Source organism: Lissotriton vulgaris, chromosome 9 (genome assembly GCF_964263255.1).
Source record: "Lissotriton vulgaris chromosome 9, aLisVul1.2, whole genome shotgun sequence".
Taxonomy (NCBI): Eukaryota; Metazoa; Chordata; class Amphibia; order Caudata; family Salamandridae; genus Lissotriton; species Lissotriton vulgaris.
In genome coordinates this window covers 894969339-894991491 of record NC_141697.1, presented here as the reverse complement: position 1 = coordinate 894991491, position 22153 = coordinate 894969339, and the positions used below count along the sequence as shown (strand labels likewise).

Genomic DNA, 22153 nt, shown 5'->3' with positions numbered 1-22153 from the left:
TGGGCTAAAAGGGAATGTGCGAGGCCCCTCTAATGTCGATAAGTGGCCCCTTGCAAGGAGACCATTCACAGACACTGTGGGAGGCCTATTGTCCAGCATTTTGTCGTCCCCCACAGTTTTAACTTTGAGCCCACAAGCATTTATCACACCTTCAGTCCGATAGGTGTGAGAATTGCTTGTGGGCTAAAAGTTAAAACTATGGGGGCGCCAAAATGATGGACAATGGCCTCCCACAGTGTCTGTGAATGGGTCTCCTTTCAATTGAAGGGAGCATCTCCCTCCCTTATGTATCCAGATACCATCCCTGACAGGCCAAGGGAGGGGGGGCCCCTCCATTTCAAAGAAAGGTGACACCTTTCTTTGAAATTGATCACCAGGGAAGCAACAGGACACATCACCAGTGCGTGTCCCCATGCTGGTGGGCTAAGTGCGAGGCCCTGGGCAGATGCCCACGCTGCCCATGCCTAGCGCCGGACCTGACCAGTAGTGTGCAAACTGTGCATGTGTGCACAAGAAACACAGGTGCAAGTCTGGTGCGCCAAAGACCCTCTGATCGTATGGGAGCATATCCTAACCGATCTTAGGCTGCTTCCCCGCTCATGCCAGAGTTATCATGTGGGACCTGAGTGTTTTAAAGCAGTTCTGGGTCAGAACAATTGTTATATCGATAAAGAGGTAAAGAAATCTGGGTATCACTACCATTTTCATAACCTCCACCCTGTCCGCTAATGAGAGAGGGGCATCCGGGACCATTGAGTCATCGGTTCCTGGGACGTTAAAATGGCTCTACCATAATTATATCAAATAACTGGCTCCATGTCTCTGTCTACCCAGATCCCTAAATATTTGATGGGGTCTGTGCTCCACCCCAGAGGAAAGTCTAGTGAGTGTGACTTAATATCTGGAGTCAAAGAGAAAATTACCTATTTCGACCAGTTAATGCTTAATCTTGAATAATGCTCAAACGTAATGTACTCCCGAATGACTGGTGTCAGATGTGTGGTAGGGTCATGGACATATAACACCATGTCTTGCGCGTATAGAGAAATGCTTAGAGGTCGCCGCTGAAAAAGCAGGGTGGAGGCTGCATGCTGCTGATGAATCACGGACACCAGCGCCTCCAAGTCCAGCACAATTAGTATCACTGACAAAGGGCACCCTGGTTGTGTGCCCCTGTATATATGCAGCTCCACAGATGGGTTACCATTGATCCGCACCAGTGCCACTGGGTTAGTGTATAAGAGGCATATCCACTATAACAATTGTATGGGGGACCCCTATGAGAAGCAGGACCCCAAAAATGTACGTCAACTCAACGGAATCAAAGGCTTTGGCAGCGTCCAGAAGGACCGCCACTGCCTGCATGGGGGGATCAAGCTGGTACAATAATGTGAATAGAGTACGTACGTTGTGCACTGTGGAGTGGGTGGGAATTTAAACGGACTACTCTGGCAAGATTAGATAAGTGAGCAGTGGTTGGAGCCTGGTGGCTAATATCTTAGACAGGACCTTGGCATCAGTATTTATCAATGATAGTGGTCTATAGGATTGACAACATTCGGGTGGCTTGTTAGGCTTTAACAGTGCAAAAATGAGAGCCTCTCTCAGGGAGGAGGGAACACCTGCTTAGTGTACGCCTCCTCGTATAATGCATGAGGATGTGGTGCCAGAATGTTGACAAATTCCTTATAAAATGTGCCAGTTAGGCTATCCGTGCCCAGGGATTTGCTATTAGGGAGCGATCGTATGGCGTCCTTGACCTCATCCACTGTAATGGGCTGTACCAGGTACTCCCTCTGAGCCATTGAGAGCCACACTAAGAGCATATCATCTAGGTATTCACCTGTTTCCGCCTCTGACTTGGCCAGCCCCATGCCGTGATAAATGCCAGTCGCTCCCTGCACTACCTTTGATTGCACTTCCTTTTTGTGCCTGACTTTGGCCCATTGCGGGGGGTCAACAGTCAACCCACTTGATTTACTGGTTTTTGGTCGGGTGTCTTTCTTTTTAGGTGCACATTGAGTCGTCTTCCATACATTTGCAGCACGTCCCCAACCACATATGTAATTCCAGTTTTTTTTTATTTCCAGTGAATAGCGCTTATACCTTTTGATATTTTCTCCCTGTTTAGGATTTGAGGTATCTGTCCAGTTTCTCATTAATGAGGTATTACCAAAAGGAGTGGTTGGGTTTCCCTTTCTTGCAGTCACCATATTGTGTATGTACCCTATGAAGTCTTTTCCACCTGACTCCATCACTGGCCAAGGTTGCAACCTTAGGCTAAAGCCCTCATGGTAGCTTAGCCATGCACATCCCCTCTGAACATCCTGCAAGCCTCATGGAACTTGTTCTCATATAAGGGAACTTCTCGAAGAATATGCATGGCAACAATCTAAAGGCATCAAGCCAGTTATCTACATTTCTCTCCTTCCTGCTCATATTTTTTGTTCTAGGCAAGTAAGTCCAGGTTCACCTGCTGCATTTCAAATAGTGTGAAAAAGAATTTAATTCTTTCATCATATTCTTTCTTTAACAAGCAGGGAGATAATGCTCATCTGAACTGTTGCTCTCGCCATCATTGGAGGTTCCCTGGGGGACTCTCTCATGTAACTACTCACTGCCTGGCTCATGTGCCATTGGCCAATGCTACCCCTTGCCCCACCCAAGTTTCTAATGTGCTACCTCCTTGCCATTGACTGGTCTTCCTTCCCTATAGAGGGAAATGCCCCACCTCTCTCTCTCCTGGCTGCACCCTTGATTGTTCTGAAAGCATGGTGCCTGTGGCTCTGTCAATGGCCAAAAAGCATGGCAAATGAAAAGTCTGAACAGCCTGATGTTTTGCCCCATCCCAATTGGAATTGGTCTTTGCGGCCCCGCCCATGGCCAATGACAATGGTTTGTACAGTGATATACTGATCCTATTGTTTAGTCCAACTCATTTATCGATAGTATTTGGTTGTGGTCAGTATTCTCTGGTTTCCCATTAGCCCTGTCATTACTGGTGTGCCCGTTGTTTGCATGTTTAGCAGCATCCAGCACCGTGACTGCTTGCCATGTGAGTTTGTTCCAAATAAGTTGATTATTATGTCCCCTGGTTATTCCTCCCCCAATGACCAACATGCTCAACCCCACTTGCTGTGCTTTGTTACAGACCAAGGCGTTGTAACTCGCATCCCTCCTTGTGAATCCAGCTGTGGGTGCGTGTAGGTATAATGTGCTCAGCTTGACTCTATCTAATTCCTGTATTCCCCACTCTCGCTGCGGCACCTGCTGCTGGGACGAGTGTTCCCCAGGGGACATTTGTCATTTGAGATGTCAAGAGTGATGTCATCAATGATGTCACTGAACATGGCATGTCAAGAGTGATGTACAATGTGAGGTCATAAGCACTGTGTTTCTGGGACAAAGGTAATAGTAAGCTCATTGAACCATAACTGGCAAATTTCACTGTTTTTTTTAAATTTAATACACCACAAAATGTGTGATATTTCTACCAAACTATAACATCCCTTTAAGCTTTAGGTTTTTCAAGTGAATTGTTTTTTTTTTAATTGTCAGGTATAGACTTTGCTCTTTACCTAACAATAATGCCACTTTAATCCTTTGTGTTTTAGTGAAATTCAAGATTTTTTTTAACGTTAAGTGAAAATATATTTTATAAGCATCTGGGTGTAAAAAATAAAAACAAGGATAATGCAAACACTGTCACTCCACTGTCATTCCACTGGCAGGCACCTATGTAATGATGTAAGTTCACATATATGTTTGTTTGTATAAGCTTTATTCGAGACAATTCTCATAAAAGCACATAAAATCAGAACAGTTACACAAAATACATAATACAGAGTAAAAATTCATTAAACACAGTGCAGCTCATACAACATTACAGATAAAACAATTTATACCAATACATAAAAGTTTATTAATTTATTAAAAGGAATCCCTAAATTACCTGCAATCCCTAAGGACCGTCGTCTTATCGCCCAAGCCCAACCCATGTATTTGGCGACACCCATGACTATCGAATCCTGATATGTTGTACATAGGATTCTTAGGGCCACGGAACTATCGCGTGTCCCCAAATTTTTGCATACCAGCGAGAGCCATTTCCTCCTTGGATTCACATAGGCTTCACATGAAAAGAGAAAATGGCCTAGGCTCTCCTCTGCATTTTCACAGGCAGGACATAGGCTATTAGTGGGTCTGTGCCAACCAGATGTCAATTTCTTAAGAGGGATAGATCCTGACCTTAACTGGAAAATGAGTTTCCTGTCCATTGGTACCGTGATGTTATCCCAATACTTTTCTAGGACAGGTAAAATTTTAGTCTCCAGGAAACGACCAGACATTGAATCTGCCCTGGTATCATTCAGCATCTTGCCTCCCACCCAATCCCAGTATTGCTCTTTGAGGGCTTCTTTGCTTGGGAAGGTTTCTCCCTCAGGGTTATTCCAAAGATTTGAAAACCCTAGATTTACCAACATGGTCTTCAGATGTTTTAACCATTTTATCTTATGGAAGGTATCTTCCTTGATTATCCACAAGAAGCCCTCCGCGTACTGTCTTATTTCTGGAGTCGTCCAAAGGCGCCTCCAGTAAAGAACTGGTCGCAATCGAGCTCTGTCGACGATCGTGCGTCTACCAAGCTCCATAAACAATGGGATCAGGGGGGTGCTCTGTGGAAGTCCAGTAATCCCGCGCATGAACTTGTTCTCGGAGGTCTGAAGAGCCATCAGACTATTCCAAGCCCATAGTTCAGCGCCATATAAGGTGGCACCCAAAACCTTCGCATCATACACTGCCAGTGCGGGTTTTATAGGTTTTGTTTTTGATTTACGGTGTTCCCCCCTTAAGGCACCTGATAGCTGCTGGTGCTTTAGGACTACTTTGTTCACATGATGCGTCCAGCCAGTCCCCCCCGCAATCTGCACTCCCAAATATGTAAATTCATTGACTATATCGAGCCTGCTGTTATTTAGGGTTATCTTAGGATAGCTTCTTCTTCCAGCAGAGAAGGCCATTAGTTTAGTTTTTCCTACGTTTACCTCTAGCCCGTGCTCCATGCAAAAAGCATCAAAAATGCTTAATGCACGCTGCAGCCCCATGGGAGTCTTGGACAAAATAAGAGTGTCGTCAGCGAACATCAGGATCGGAACCCTGGTGTCCGCCAACGAAGGGGCATCGACACTAGCCCTCAGCATTCTCTCGACTATCCCGTTAATAAATAACGAGAAAAGTAGAGGGGCCATAGAGCAGCCTTGCCTAACACCCCTTTCCACAGGGAAAATGATGTAAGTTCACATATATGTCATTGGGTGGGTGCATTTTCTTTGATTTCTTCCTTTACTGATCCAAGATGGCAGACCCACTTGAATCACAAAATAAAAAAAGAAATGTGTTTAGTTCCAAAATGCTTTCTGTACTGAGGAGCGACTCAGCAGAAAACAGGAGCTGCAAGGCCCGCCAAAAGAAAAATGTAATTTAAAAAATGTGATAAGTCAGCAAGAAGTGCGGGATCAACAAAGAAGCTGGTGGTGGAAGCAAAGGTGTGGGGAAGATAAACTAAAAATAAAACCTAGTGGGGAGGAGGGTTTTCGTAAAAATATGCAGTAGACATTAAAAGTGTCAAAGTAAGAAAAAGTAAAAAAGTGCCATGGTCTGAAAGTGGTGAGTATATGTAAAAGAAAAAGGTTTAAAATGTCCCGCAACCAACATAAAATGAAAAAATCAAATCAACAACTATGTTTGGCCTACTATCCTTGGCTCTGGAATGGCCTAAGTAGATGTATATACATATGGGCACAAGTAAAATGCTGTCACTCACAGCAAAAAGAGACAACTGCTGAAGGAGCAGGTCCAGTACTCTATGCTCTATATCGTTGTGGGTGGAAGCAAAATGTGAACGCTAGTGCTAACTAAAGAGACAAATCAATGACGAGGTCAGGACAAAAGCCACTGGATGAAAATGTATGTATTTTGATTATGATTTTTAAAAAAACATTAGGTTAGCAAAATAAATAATGCTGTCTAAGCCATACATAAGCTATCCTGTTTTAGGTTTAAACCTATTATAACTGATAAAACCCCACCGAAAGGAAAATAGCCCTCACCAGTGTAAACATATAAACACTAAAAAAACACCCTCACAACCACAAACTTAATGCATTCAAAGAAAGGAAAAGTGAGTAAAAAAAGGCATTTTTATTTCTTCTTGAAGGGGTCAATACAATGTAACTGTTATACAAGGCAGCAGCAAGAAAGACTGGGCTAACATTATTCTGCTTGAATTTGTTGTTTAGGGATGTCTCTAAAATATTGTTTCTTCTTCCTTTTGCTTTTTTTAGTTTTGTGGTCTTTGGTCTAAAGATGCAGTCACCACGTTTTAGGTCTTATTTTTTTTAATAATCAAATTGATTGAATTTAGGATGAACCACAAATTCACATTGGCATCAAAATCAAGCATAATATCACAATGTACATTTACATGAGAAACGACAGGGACTTGCGAATCAATGACCAGGGTAAAATCATACATAAGGCTATCCTGAATCTTAAAAGAAATGCCCCCCTCCCTCAGAACAACAGGTCGAACCATTTGCCCCATATCTTTTCGAAGAGTTCGGGGCAGCCCCAAGCTTCAGATAGGGGATCCACCTCAGTCCCGCACCAGTCCACTCCCTGTCTCCACTTCCACATAGTTAGGGGTTTGGCCTGGGACCATAGTGCCGCTATATCTCGCTACGCCACCGCCGCCGCTTTCCAAAGGAAGTACTTGTCGGCCCAAGAGCTGTCCAGGCCAACAAATTCACCTAGAATCAGGCGCAATGGGTCATGGGAACCGTCCACCACAGGGTCTGTGAGAGTTCCAGTTCCACACCCGCCCAGAACGGAGCAAGGATGGGCATTGCCAGACCATACGGTAGAAATCCGCTGGTGTGGGGTTGCAGCACGTGCAGGCCGGGGAAGGGCGCAGCTGGGCTTTGTATAAGCACGCTGGGGTGAGGTGTGCCCCATGTAAATAATAGAGTTGGACAAAACGCAGTTTGGATGAGGTCATCAGGGTCTTGGGGGTCATAAGGGCATCCTTCCAATCCGCATCCTCCAGGGGGCCCAACCAACCCTCCCAGCGAACTCGCAGCGCGTCTAGGGTAGCGGGAACATTGTTCACAAGGGAGCGAAAATCCGAGAGACCCCCACCTCTACTGAGATTCTCCATCATCACCTGGGCCTCGAGGGGACTAAACTCGGGAAAGCAGGTGGGGAACGGAAGGTGCATCCCCAAGGCATGCCTATGCTGTAAATATTTGTAGAATTGGGAAGAGTGGAGGGAATAGCGCTGCTGCAGGTCTGCAAAGGTTCTGATGTGGTCCCCCACCCAAACGTCCCCAAGAAGCGAGATGCATATGCGGGCCCACCAATGGAAGTCCATGAGGGAGGAGGTCTCTTTCAGCCAAATCCAAGAGACCCCCACCTCTACCGAGATTCTCCATCATCACCTGGGCCTCAAGGGGACTAAACTCGGGAAAGGAGGTGGGGAATGGAAGGTGCATTCCCAAGGCATGCCTAAGCTGTAAATATTTGTAGAATTGGGAAGAGTGGAGGGAATAGCACTGCTGCAGGTCTGCTAAGGTTCTGATATGGTCCCCCACCCAAACGTCCCCAAGAAGCAAGATCCCTATGTGGTCCCACTGATGGAAGTCCTGGAGGGAGGAGGTCTCTCTCAGCCAAGTGCCACACCACATGGGTGTCTCTCTGGTAAGTTTCCTATCCCACCTTGTGTGATGCAAAGCTGTGCGCCAAGCCAAGAGGACTGACATAGAGATGGGGGTAGGTCCTTTGGTATGGGAGTTCCATGCAAGTAGGCCTGAAGCCACTGGAAGTCCATCATCCGGAGCTCATTTTAGGTCTTATTTAATATTTTATAAACTTTAGAGAATCAGGAAATATAAAAATAATATTTGATATTTTGGCTACTTTTGATTCTTTCACTGATAGGTAAAATGGCTGGTTTCATAATAATCTTTCCCGATATATATACCATTGCATTTATCCACAGGCAGCGAATGGGAGAAACCCTTTGATACTTCAGACCCCTTTTCTAGCAAATCAGTATTTATAATAGGTGACTTGCCAAACACACCAGGCTTAAAACATTCAATGCGTGGTGTAGTGACAGGTATATGTGAAAAGATTGCTGTCACCAGCCATCTGGGATAGTGGTGAAAACATGACACCAGATGTTTGGAAAATATAGAACACAGTATCACTTGGAATGCTGTTTCAAGAAGTTCTTACCAAGTCCAACAAAGATTGAAGTGATAATGTTTGCATTTGCAGTAATTCAGCTACGTAGAAGAAAACATTGTGTGACGACCTGTCAAAATCGATACCTGAGCTAAAATGCTTCTCTGCAAGAGATTCTTGCTACTTGCAAGATAGTATGCTGAAAGTATCTTTACCAATCTTAAGAGTTAATGAAGAATGCTATTGACCTTGTAGTCTATTTTGGTGCACTGTTTCGTTATGCATGGGAACTAAAATGCTAATATTTCTCATTTTGTGCTTTGTGGGCCATCAAAGAAAGAGTCATCCCAACGGTGTCATTCCTAGAGGCCGTGATTGCTATATTGTCCATGTGGCAACCATGTGATTGCTATATTGTCCATGTGTCAATGTGACTTTTTGCTAAGTGATGATGCCAAAGACAAGAAATGTGAGGATTTTTTGTCGCATATTGATAGTGATGTGAAGAAAAGTACACTCTTCTGCATTCGTAAATTTTTATAGGAAAACATGACCGCTGTAGTGGACATAATCAAAACACTAGAGTCTGAAAACACCTTTGTCTACCAAGTGTTCAGCATAATTGGTGTAGATGTGAACATTTCATTGAGAGCAGGCTGAACAACACTCTTAGTGACTTTGGCATTGCAACATGTTCCATGTTAGAATTCTTTCCACTAGGTAAGCAAAGAAATGTTGAGGAGGAATTTTGGAAATTTAATTTTACAGTGCATGAGAAATGGTTGCAATGATGCATAGAAATGTCCCTTCTCCAACCATGGCATTGGAAGTCAATGAATCATCACTGAGGTACTCTGCACAAGCTCTAGATACCTTCCGTATACAGGATTTTTTCTCCAGACTTTGAAAAGTCCTGTTTCATTTTTGACTGCTTCAATAACTGATGGCATAAGCGCCCAGTTCAACTCATATGTTGCAGAACATGTCCCAGAGAATCGCAGTCTTCAGGTGCACCAGTATTAGCATAGAAAGCTATGTAAGGAGCCAGAGTTAGCAAATTGTGTACTGGCTGTTTTCCCGCTGCCCGTCTCAAGTGCCAATGCTGAGAGGGTCTTTTCACAGATAAACTAGTTACATTGGAAGGAAAGAGCGAGCTTGCATGACCCAAGACTCACTAAAGAAGTATTGTATGGCATATTACAATAAGTTTGATTTGTAAAAATGTATTTGGACCTCATATACCCTGTACACACACTGTCTATACACATGAACTATCAGTGCAGAAAGCGAGCAATAATAAAAGCAAAACATTCCATATACACTGGAAAAACACTGCTCCTTTTGTTTTTAATGGCACGGAAATGTGTAACCACTGATAACCACTGTTTGATTAAGGTATTGAAAACACTGAAAAAAAACACCAGAATTTACCAAAAATAGAAACTGAAAACATACCTAAGTGTCTTGTTTGCTTTACCACAGCTGCTTCAAGGTTGAGAGAGGTTCACAGTGTGGATGAAATTGTTAACATGATATAAGCACCCATTAACTCACTTTAACATTGAAAGAGCCTTCCACTTCCTACTATGAGTAAGTTACCATTTATGGAAAAGTTATGATTACCCTACCAATACCTTGATAGGCAGTCCAAAGGCGATAATTGCAGCATATTGCTGTGGCACATAGTTAAAAATGGAAAAGATATCAGACAGGAGTTAAAAGTGGAAAAGATATCAGTGAGCATTACTCTGTCGTTCTGCTTAGGATCACTTAGAGCTTCAGCTTTCGAGAGGCTGGCAGTGCTATCAAGGGAAGAAGATGTCTGTGCAAAGAGCCATGATGTCCTGTAGTAAGATACATAGCGCTGATTTGGGCAGTTAGCATTTTCGAAGTAGAAATTAAGGCTGTAAATCTAGACATGAGCAGTGCTTGTTTGAAGAGTTCTTGCTGTGAGGTCAGTTTCATTGCAGGTTAACTACAGTGGCTTCAAGTGATGTCTTCAGTTGGTTTACAAGGTAAAGAGATAGGGAATCCTCCAGGCTTATCAGCTGTTTACACAATAAAAAGGATCTTGCAGGGAGCTGCAATTGAGCTTTTGTGCCCTTTGGGTATTTCTGCAAGAGTGTGAAGGAAAAAACACAGCATATAGAGAAAGTAGTGAAAAAGCTGAATATCACATAGATGTATGCATAGAAAAAAGTTGCGGACTTGAGTGCAGCTAGTTACGAGCAAAGATGTGAAATGCAGAGCCTGTGATTAGTCATTCAGGTAATGAAAGAAAAAGTAACGTATCCTTTTATATTATGTGCTGCTCGAAGGTGAGCTGGGGTTTTTTTTCACACTCGGTGACATGAGAGATGTTCTGCATTGGCCAGTCAAGGAGTTTGATTTTGAGCTGGGTCGCGTTTTCATCGAGACTGGTTTACAACACAAAGAGTGAAGGGGTGCAGGGGGAGTGCAAGAGAGAGAAACAAAACACTTTGGCTATTTGTGGGGAGCACATAGAGAGAGAAGGAGTGAACTGAAAAATGCATGCAATCTCATGAAATGTTTAAAAAAAGGAAAAAAGTATTTTTTCTAAAAGTGAGCAGTGGTAGGGTAGAAGCCAGACAGTCAGAGAGCTGGTACAGAGGGTGTGCTCCAGAGGTGGAACAAACACAAGATGGACGGACTGGTTCTAACAATGAAAATGAATAGTGAGCATGCAAATAAGAGCAGGGAAATCTTAAGGATTTTGGGGACCCTGAGCCAAACGTATTTTGTGAGACCCTGTTTGGAACAGCATTGAAATTATGGTCCAATTTCAGGTCTTTTTGTGCCTTCGTTAACCAGGCTACTCACTGACAGTCACTGACAGTGCACAGGCACACTTGTCCAAATTTTTAAGTTGTAACATCTAATATTCAGGGATAATGACGTGTCTTCAATATTTTATTAAAGCAGCAACTCACTAGTATTTCTTTAAATAATCTCTGTGACACCCTCCCATTTCTCATACGTAAGGTCCTGTTTGGATCTAAAACAAACTTTTTTATGGCTGTTACATGAAACATAAACACAACATTCCTTGGCAAAATGTCTGTAATAGAATACTCACATTAAAAATAAATTAAAGGGAAACAGTATTTAAAACAATCTGTTTAAGAATCATTCAAGATCATCAGCGAAAAACTCTGCAGAACAGAGCTGGCTCTATCAGGGTGATGCAGAAAAAAAGAGAGAGTTTTCCCTACTAAACCCAGAAAGGACCGGGAAATATCGTAACAAAAAAAGGAATTCCTTTCTGTGTAGTGCAACTTAAAGCATTAATATAATTTGTAAACAATGACACCTTTTTGAATCAATTATATCCCCAACTAAACATATACTGCACATAAGTCAAATCATAACATTAGATGTATCCAAACAATTTTTATTTAAAAAATTTCATCAATGAACTTAATATAAACATTTTCTTACTATAAACATTTGACTCTGCAGAACAGAGCTGGCTCTATCAGGGTGATCCCTTAACCCTTTGCGTGTGTCGGACGGCCCCCGGCCGGCCGACATCATGGTGGGCGTGTGCGGAGGACGGCCAGGGGCCGTCTGAGCCACGCCCAGTGATAAATCACCAGCACTGCGGCGGAATTTCAGCCGTGGTCAACGGGTTAAAGGCTGGGGCCCTGGGCTAGAGCTCACTTTGCCGATGCCTTAAAACAATAAGAGTAAGAGTAAAGCTAACCAACGATAAGCAAGGGTGGGCTGCAAGCCCCTGTATGTTCTTGGAAAACCCAATATGTCTTTCACAAACAGACAACTTGCACTGTCTGGCAGAGTAAACTTAAAAAGCATAAGGAAAACATCAACACAAGGGAAAATTGCTTTCAGTTGACATAATTAACAAGGATAAATTGAAGACTTGAAGACTGCAGACATCATCAAGAGAGCAATATGTAGGCGCAGATATCAACGTCAAGAATAAAATTGAGGCCGAGTACATCAATGCAGGGGTAAAATACACTTTGATGATGTCTTCAACAACATCAAAATACCCACTGAAGATATCCATTCAAGCACAAAGTACAGTTTACTGACATCAACAACAAAGAAGAAAATGGAGACTCAATGTATAATCCCAAACTGAAACTGTGGGCAATAAAAGGAAGATTGATGAAATTATCAGCAAAGGAAAATGGTCATATGTTCCTCTCGGTAGATAGACTCCGTTGAGGCATCTTTTCTTAACAGAGGGTATTATCTATATCTAAGATACAACAAAACCTATGCCTTACTGGGATAGTGAAGCAGAGTGTTTAAATGTCTCTGTTCGATACCTGAGGGAGCGACTTCTCTGAAACGTAAGTGCAACCCTTTAAGGAAGCAAAGACCAATGAGCAATGTACTGTATTGTAATTGCATTATACAGAGCACCCTGACCCTGAAGAGGCAGTGAACCCCTTTGTAGATGGGTAGCATGCTACTCTGTGAGAGCGCCATGAATAGAAGGGTGTATGTAATGCAGCCTTTATGGTTAGTGTTGATGTAGTGCTTGAGGAATAGAGTTGGGTCCATTTCTTGATTTTATCCATGTGCTTATGCATGCATTTGAAGTGAAAATTTGTCATGGATCAGCTATTCAAGAATAAGGGATGCAGTCATGCAAGTGGTCTTGCAGGTGGTAAAGCTTTCAGTCATGCTGTTGTTCACGCAAGCATCACGTAAATGGACTGGTAGAGGAAGCCTGTCCCCTTAGTATATTCCAAAGGACCCATCATAATACCAAAATGTAAACTGGTGATATCACACCCTGGGCAAAATGTTAGTCTTGTGACCTCACTGACAAAAGAATAAGCCTGAATGATGAAATCTTCAACAAGATGAAAGTGTAGGTTGATGACACCAACAATTAAAAATATTGAAGATGTATTTTTAGGTCTGGTGTTAGCCAAGACCTTTTTACTAAAATTATGCATATATAATATATTTACTTTACTCTTCATCCAATGGTATTTTTTTGTGTCACTCACATATTCTTCGGCCCACTGAGGCATACAGCATGGGGCCAACCTACTTACGTCATTGCTAAACTGCACTCTGATTGGGGCACCTAGCTCTTTCACAAAGAGCACTTCCACTGAATGTAGCTTCCTTCAGTACCAGGGACTACGATCACAAAGTGTGCTTTGTGAGGCCCAAAAAGATTTTTTCCTTTTAACTAATGTTTATTTGTTATGTTGGCAGCGCCTAAAACATAATGTTTTACGTAAACCATGACAAATCAAAACAAGCATTAACGAAGCAAAAAGGTTGGTAGATGTGGAGTGCCACCCAGCCTCAACTGTACAATGTTGCAGTTGTTACGACTGGAGGGCCGCAGCATAATAAATGTGGGAGTGACTGCTCATAGCACTCCCAGCGAATCCATCCACATTTGTGTGAGTGTGCCTTTTCGTGCTGCTGACCTCGTGGCAGGCAAGAGGCCTATTAATGTCCCTCGGGCCCTGGGGGCACCACAACGAGGAATGATTTGCCTCCCATGCTGCTTGCACGACAACCTCCTGTGACAATGAAGCAGTGGTGCTGCGGTTCAAGCTACCACGCACATTGTGACCCTGGTCTCTGGGGTCACTGCACAGGCAGAAGCGCGTGTGGTCTGCTCGCTGCATCTCCCTTTCACCTCCTCCCATGCCCTGAGGTCCCAACAGAGAGTGCTCCATAAGGCAGAATGGGGAGTTTGTTTATTAACATCTTATAAACCTAACTACCCCTGGGAACAAGGTAGAACAATAAAGTTTAGTATGCCTGAACTCACAATCTAAAGATGCATCTTTTAGTGAAGGTGATTTTTACATTCTGTATTTGAAAAAACCACTTTTAGAAAGTAGGTATTTCCTTACTCAGCCATCCAGTGGGCCTCTACAGGGTCTATTGATTGACTGTTTGGGTTTTGGATGACAGGGGCTGGAGAGGAGCAGTGGCTTCAGAGAGTCTAGATAGATCAGGGAAGGGCTGAATAGACCTGGGCGGCATTCAGAGTAGGGGGATGAGATTTCCTTTCACCTGAATGGGCCTGATCTACCTCTGACAAAGCTGTTTCCACCTCCTGTCAGGCAGTTACTCCAGAGAGGACAAAACTGGCTCTGGCTGGGCACAGACACTCTCTGCCTGAGAGGACAAAGGATTTGGGGATATAAAAAGTGGGGGCCAAACCCCTGAAATTTAGAACTCTTTTGGACCAAGAATACTGCCAAGAAGAGGAGATGGGGAAGCTGTTAGGAGGAACTACCACTTTGCTCAGTGCTTTGCTGTGTTGACCTGCAGTGGCTGCTTCTGTCTTGGGCAGTGTAAGGTCTGGGCTGAACTTCTACAACTTCTTTCTTTGAATATTTCCAAGGGCTTGAGGTAGAGCTTTCCCCCTGTTCAAGAAGTCTCAGGAACAGCAAAGACTTCACGTTCTTCTGCCCTCAGCACTGGGGACTGTGTGTTTTGTGGTGCAACAGAAGAAAAAGCAACCTGATGCCGTCTACGGCGATTGTGCCAAATCCGTGCCCCGAAGGCATTGCACAGGGCACCGCCGCAATGCGACCCTGATCTCAACAATGACGACATCTGATGCCACCATCGAGCCGCTGCTCGCACCATGACCTGTGGGCACTACACTCAGCACCGCCTCGCTTCACGCCGGTGCCTTGGTATCCCCGAAGATGGCGCTTCACGCCGACATCGACGCTGCTGCTTGCACCATGGTTTGAGGGCACCGCTCATAAGTTACACGACGCACCGTCCTCATCCCGCACCACAGCCTTGGCCTACTGACGCCGGCACCATCGACTCCAGTTGGTCAGCCGAGGACAGCGCTTCAACAACAACGATGACACTGCTTGCACTGTGATCGGCCAGCACCGCAACGAGCACCGCATCACTTCACAACGTGACCCTGGTCTCACCGACAAAGCCATCTGACGCCACCATCGAGCCAATGCTCACACTGCAACTTGAGGGCATTGCACTCCGCACTGCTGCACTTTGCACTGCAGCACTTTGCACCGCAGCACCTGACACCCGCCAACACCAGCGCTCCTGACTTCAACCGTGAGGAGACAATCTGCAACGGGTGTAACTTCGAGGGCCCGATGACTCCTGCACTGACCTCCGGAACTGACGCCTGCAGACGCCTTGCTTTCAGAAGCTCAAGGAGAGGTCACCGAAGCCCTGCATTTCTAAAGGTACTGTTTTGCGGGTCTCCCAGACACTGTAGCTGGGCCGCTATCAGCCAGAACTGTTTGGATTTGTTTGTTTACAATGCTGTGATATCCCCGGATTGGGCTATCAACTTCAAGGAACTTTTTTTCAAGGTTATTTTGATAACTGAAGATTTCTCTGTACTGTATTGTGGATTTTTATCGTTTTTGGTCTTGTCTTAAGTATATAAAAATATTGGATATTTTTCTAAACTAGTGTGGTGTCCTTTTGTAGTGCTTACAATGTATTACTGTTGGTTATGTGCAAATGCTTTACACACTGCCTCTAAGATAAGCCTGACTGCTCATGCCAAGCTACCAAGGGGGTGAGCTGGGGTTATTTTAGGAGTGTAACTCCCTTATCCTGACCAGAAGGAAGGGTCCCTACTTGGACAAGGTGCAAACCTTTGCCATCTAGAGACCCCCATTTCTAACACTGGTGAAAAGGATGAGGGGACACAGGACCTTGGAGAGTGGTCATGCGGAATGTGTGCCCCAGATCTTTATCCCTCCAGTGGCAGTGGGCGTGCCATTGACCCAGAACTGTCTGGTGGTCATGAAGGACAGACACCCACGGTGAATGTTCTGCACACCCTTTGAGAGTGAAGTCTGGACCGTCGTAGCCGTCCAGGGGACGATGGTCACTGTGAGATGTGGGCAGTCTACTGTGACCCGGAACATATCATGGTTCAAGCGAATATCCACCCCAGTGGGGATAAAGGAAGGTGCCCAGACAAGCAAAGAAACAGCCCTGGCTGATGGACAGGGGTGGGCTGATTCTGAAGCGGCCGAGGTTGAACACTGCTGCCCTTGCGGCAGTGCCCAGGACCTGGGTGCCCCCGTGGTGGCGATCCCGGTGGATGCCTGGCAAACTGTTGATAGCAGCATGTGAGGTCGAAGCCAGAGGTATGGTCTTCGCCCCAACCCCCCCTCCTGAGAGAGTTGCTCCAGGACTATATGTTTACAGTAAGTTCATGTTGAGTTTTGTTTGCAAATAAAGGTTGGATGGGATTTAGAGTGCCACCCGACCTCTACTGTATAATGTTGCAGTTGGTACGACTGGAGGGCCAGGCGCGGACCAAAGGTATAAATAAATAATGGAGCGACTGCTCATGGCACTCCCAACGATACCATCTGCATTTGAATGTGCTTGTCTTATTGTGCTGCTGGGCCTCGTGGCCAGTGAGAGGCATACCTGTGTCCCCCAGGGCCCTGGGGGCACACTAGTATTCAACGACAGACCTACTGGCTTCTCCGGGGCTTGTTTGGTACTGCCCTGAAGAAAATGCTCACTGGTTTCTGCATTACAAAATAAATCATACTCCAACGGTATCACGTTTATCTATCGGTATGACAGTCGAGACATGCTGAACAGGGCTATGAACATAGGCAGGGAACCTGCAACGAGAAAGCCCATTTCCTCCCTCCATCGGCACCACCCTTCCTCCCCCACAACGTTGAGAGGAAATCTCATCAACGCTTCCGGAGTCAACCCCCGATAGACTGAACGGCCAAAGAGCTCCTGTCTCGCACTTTAGGAGGCGCGTGGTATTTATAGGCCTCTTGCTCACATGGTAAAGGTCAAACTCGTCGAAATAAAGCTTCGGAGAACTCATATCACTACTAAGACGTGGCCAAATCCCATCCACAAAAACGCACGGCTGCACCTCTCCTGTGACCTGCAAAAGCCAAAGTATAGTGTATTTCAATTACAGAAATAACACAGAGCCCCATATGTAGGCCTCGCTCTGATCTTCAGCGCCCCCTGCTTTTCCAGTAGTGGTACCGACCCTTCCCTCTCACACCCCGCTTCTGCCAGTAACTATCACATCACTCGGAACTGTCACCACAACCTGATACTTTTAAAACCGAGACCCGTACGGAGCTCTGTCGATGCACCTTGCATCTGAACAGCAGCGACCCCTGCTGTTTCAGTACAGGGACCACCACAAACATCTGTCGCATCAAGTTGCCTTACCTTTCCTACAGCATCATCTGATTTCCACTACAACTAACTACTCAACACAGCTGCCAGTGCACCCAGGGCTTTCAGTGGGATGAAAGAACTAGGGGGGTCTCTCAAAGGGGCGTGGCCGCTGTAATTAAGGGCGAATGCTTACAAATACCTACTCTAAAAATCTGTGCTTAGCATAGTGTCCTGCCCGTCTGGTATTTTGCTGTTTCTATCATTACATCTAGATACATACTACAACAAGTAGCATTACACATACAATAAGCCAGGACTATTGCCTTTGTCAATGGTTAGTTGCATAAGAAATTAGCAACCACTATGGCTTTGTGGTATAGTATTGAAATGAATGAAGGGTGGCACTTCTGCAGCGTTAACATGATTTTTTTCACCACGAGGGTGACTGCAAACATGAAGAGTCCGATTGAGAATTAGAACTGCCACGTACAGCCGAGTGCACCTCACTGGTGACCTTCAACCCCCTTCTCATCACCGTCTTTTGCACTGGTGTGTGTGACCGTCATCCACCACTGAGCATAACTCACAGCTCGGCCGATACTACTCTTTCCTGACGCTCACCCTCCTTACGATAAAAGGGATGCGTGGCGTACGCAGTGCAGAGGTTGAGTGTCTCCGCGCGCTCTGAAGTGACCTCCTCAGCACATCTTTATGCCATACATATAATAGACCCATACAAAACAATAAGATTCAAACAGTGTCTCTCCTGCACTCTTTTATGCATGGAGCTTGAGGTATCCCCTGATTACAGAGCTGAAGATGAACCTATTTGGGAATATGCTGCCTGCGGATGACTCATTTTGTTTGAATATGTTTTTTTTTTTTATATATATACATGGTGCTTCGCATGATGGCGTTCAAGGGAGCAAGTGTGACATTTCCTCTGCTGGGCCACGGTTCTGAATTTGGAGACTGGGTCTTTCTTTTCCGATTACAAATGATACACTTTTCAACACAGTTGAAAGGCGTGCTCTGCCTCAGGCAGAAACTGAAAACCGAGCGCATCGGCCTAACGTCAGCCATTGCTTTCTTATTGCAAAGAGGTTCAAAATGACCTTCGACAACTTCTAAAACCAGCTAAGAATGTTCTCAGCTCAGGAGTTTTGTCCCTTTGGTGCTGCGTCACACAGTACACTTCTCACTCTCCCGCTGTGCGCCCATAGTTACTTCTTAGGCTCGACGGAAGGTGAGCTCGTGCCGGTGTTTGGTTTTGGGGGTGGGTGGGGCGGACTCACCTTGTAAACCTCCCCGTAGGTGCCCCCTCCCACGCGCTGGAGCAGCTCGAAGTCTTCGTAGGGGTTCTTATTCGAAATGTCCAGCGGAGCTCGGCCTGCGGCGTCCATGGTTTGCTCCCCCTTTGGTACCCTCCGTCAGAACGAGTGAAACTGTAAAGCGCTCTGAGTGACTTCACATCTGCCAGATATCGAGGCCGACAAACCTCAAGCTGCTTCCTGTTCAGTATCAGACAGCTTCGGTGATGTGGGCGATCTCCACTCGGCTCACTGTGGGGCGGTACCTTATCGTCTACTCATTGCACATGACAAAGTACTGTAGAGGTGATGAGTGTGCAAAGAGGAACTGCTGATAATGAGCAGAGGTGTAGCTCATTGGGTATCACGAGCTTAGTGGGTGAAAATGATGTTCTAGAATGTGGCCTGATCGATCACCAGTGGCTAACTTTTTTTATTGAAGCCTTCCAGTTCCAGTTCCACCCATCACTGCGTGGCATCAGCCCTTAGTGCGTAGGGTGGGCCCATTCCGAGGTCCTGTGTTCACTGTGAACAGGACACAAGCTATACCTGACAGATGAGGCCTGAGAGGGGTAAAACTGGTCTGAGGCAGTGCTCCATCTGGAGAGGACCCGGCCTGACTTTTTGGGTTGCACTGTTTCTAATGAAGCAGGCCCAAGACTAATTTGAATATGTCTGGTCTCGGTCCAGAGTGGCAAAGTGTTGCTCTGACTGGCGTGTGAATAGTAAATGTTACCCCTCCGTAATTCAACATTTTCCCTTCTGTTTGCATGTTTGGAGTGGGAATAGTAAATGTAACTCCTCCGTAATCTAACACTTTCCCTGCTGTTAATGTAAGATAAGACAAAAGGCAGTGGACCATACTGATGCCACACATATAACTGATATCTCCTACACAATTGTTATGATCTAGCCTTTCAAAAAAGCACCAATGTGTGCACACACTGCCGGCACCCTCTGCCCAAAGAGTCCCAACCTTTATTAGGTGAAAACAAAAACACAGCAAGCAGCGGTGCACCACTCAGACATTTATCATACTAAGTTCAAATATATCAACAATAAATAGTCCGATGGCGTTGACATTCTTCTTTTTATTGCTGCATCATCAATATCCGCTTACGCGTGGCTGCAATTCCGCAGTGGAGCGGCGGTTTAGCGGAGTGGGCGGGCCGCGTCTGCCAACAGACGTGCGCGGCACTATGGAGGTAGTGCTCGCGACGGACGTTGGCAGACAGAAGTAGCAAAGGGGATATATAACACAAAAGGGGTTCAGCCAACGCGTTTTGGAATTAGCATGATAAAGTGGTGCGCCGCTGCTTGCTGTGTTTTTGTTTTAACTTTCCCTACTGTTGCACTCACTGGAGTGGAGATAGTAAATGTTATCCCTCCGCCATACAACACTTTCCCTACTGTTGTTATGTCCTGAGTGGGAATATTAAATGTCACCCCTCCGTAATCCAACACTTTCCCTACTGTTGTTATGTCTGGATTGGGAATAGTAACTTTAACCCCCTTCACAATCTAACACTTTCCCTTCTGTTGCTCTGACTGGAGTGGGAATGGTAAATTTTACCACTCCGCAATCCAACACTCACTCCCTACTGTTGCATTTAGTAGAGTGGGAATAGTAAATGTTACCCCTCCGTAATTTAACACTTTCTCTACTGTTGCACTGAGTGGAGTGGGAATAGTACATTTTACCTCTGTGCAATTCAACACTTTTCCTACTGTTGCATTTATTGTAGTGGGAGTAGTAATTTTTACTTTTCCTGATTTAAATTAACTTTTTCTGATTTGTAAATTGGAGTAGCTATACTATGGGGCCTATTACAATGTCAGTCGTAAGGCCTCCAACATCAGGCCAGAGACCTTACGTCCGACATCGTCGGTTTCAATTCCGACCGGCTGATTTTGATTCAGCCGGTTGGAATGGAAACCGTCCGGTCATTCCGGCTGGCTTCTGACGGGCTCCATCCGGAACCGGCCCGTAATCCAAATGGTCTGCGGTTTACGCTGTCTGGCTAACGCTGCACAGTTTCCGGCTGGGTTTGCATGCCGGTCTTCCCAACATGGAAACCCTTTTGTAAAGCGTATTTGGGGGCACCTAGCAGGGCCCCCTTTCCTTTGCCGCATCCGGTTGGTAACTGAGGAGGACCTATGGTGCCCCTGTTATTCCCTGAACCCTGTAGCAGGCACCATGAGGTGCCTGCCACAGGGAGCAGGGATTAACACCACCTCACATTTCCCTATGGGAGCATGTACTATGGGTGGTGTATGGCCGTAACTGATGCTCCCATAGGGAAATGTCGGAATGCAACTGCACCATCTGCGGTCGCATCATAATGAGGTAGTTGGGACTGCCGACCGGAGGTCTGTCAGTCCCGTTTCCAAAACGGTGTGCACCCGCCCGACGACATAATGGGTCCCTAAATGTTTTATTTGAGGAATTTTATAGTTTTGTTTGTATTAATTAAATGTATATTTTTATGTTTTTGTCCAGTTAAGACTTTAATACTTTTAATTAATAATGGTTTTATATGTGATGCATTTTTAGTAAATTTGCATTTTGCTATTGTTTATTTTTTATTTGTAGGTAAATGGTATTTTTTTAACTCTTTCATGTTATTAGGTGTAAATATATCATTTTTTCTTTATTTTTTGTTATATTGTTATCTTAAAAAACATATTAAACTATCAAATAAATTAAAATGATTAGTTAAAAAATATTTTAGATTTAAATATTTATATATATAATGTAGATATTAATATATGTGTGTTAAATATTTTCCATTAATTATTAAATAAATAAAATATATGCAGTTTCATTAAATAAGTGCTACTTTTAAATATATAAAATGTTTATTATTTATGTATATATATATATATATATATATATATATATATATATATATATATATATATATATATATATATATATATATATATGACCAAAGTCTCCTGCGCGTCGCAGCTCTTCCTCAGCGTGCGCGGGAACACAAAGCACGGACCAATTTTCACGGTGATGAAATTTTTATTCGCTAGTCAGTTTCACAACATTTCGGCACCCCAGTGCCTTGCTCACATGCCTTGCTATATTGCTTATATATATATAAGCAATACATTTGACAACTATATTAGTGGCATCAATATTTTTGCCATTTACATTATAAGTATAGAATGTCAATATAATTTGGTCTATATTTTTGTGGTCAATCATTTTGTAGGTTGATGCTACTGGCTTCGATATTCTGTCAGGGAACTGCCCTAAGGATGACAGGAATGCCTAGATGTGGGTCACATGCTGACTGTGCCACAAGACTTAAGCTATACCTAATTAAGGAGAACTGAATAGGTTGAAATTGGTCTGGAGATGGAGTGGACTGAGTTGGTATTTCGACTGTACTCTGTTCCTATTGGAGCAGGGCAAGACTTATTTGCATACGGCAGGT

At 44.5% G+C, this 22153-nt stretch overlaps 1 protein-coding gene across 2 annotated transcripts in view; it reads right to left on the bottom strand.

Annotated features, from left to right (window-relative positions):
* The window catches only part of LOC147692459 (mitogen-activated protein kinase kinase kinase kinase 5-like), a 742536-nt gene extending 723684 nt beyond the window's left edge, over positions 1-18852 (bottom strand). For both annotated transcript variants that reach the window (XM_086938659.1, XM_086938658.1), the window contains exon 1: positions 18690-18852. In XM_086938659.1, the coding sequence (XP_086794785.1) occupies positions 18690-18797 (108 nt within the window). In that variant the 5' untranslated portion in view covers positions 18798-18852. The remainder of the gene's footprint in view (positions 1-18689) is intronic.
* Between the last annotated feature and the right edge of the window lie 3301 nt (positions 18853-22153).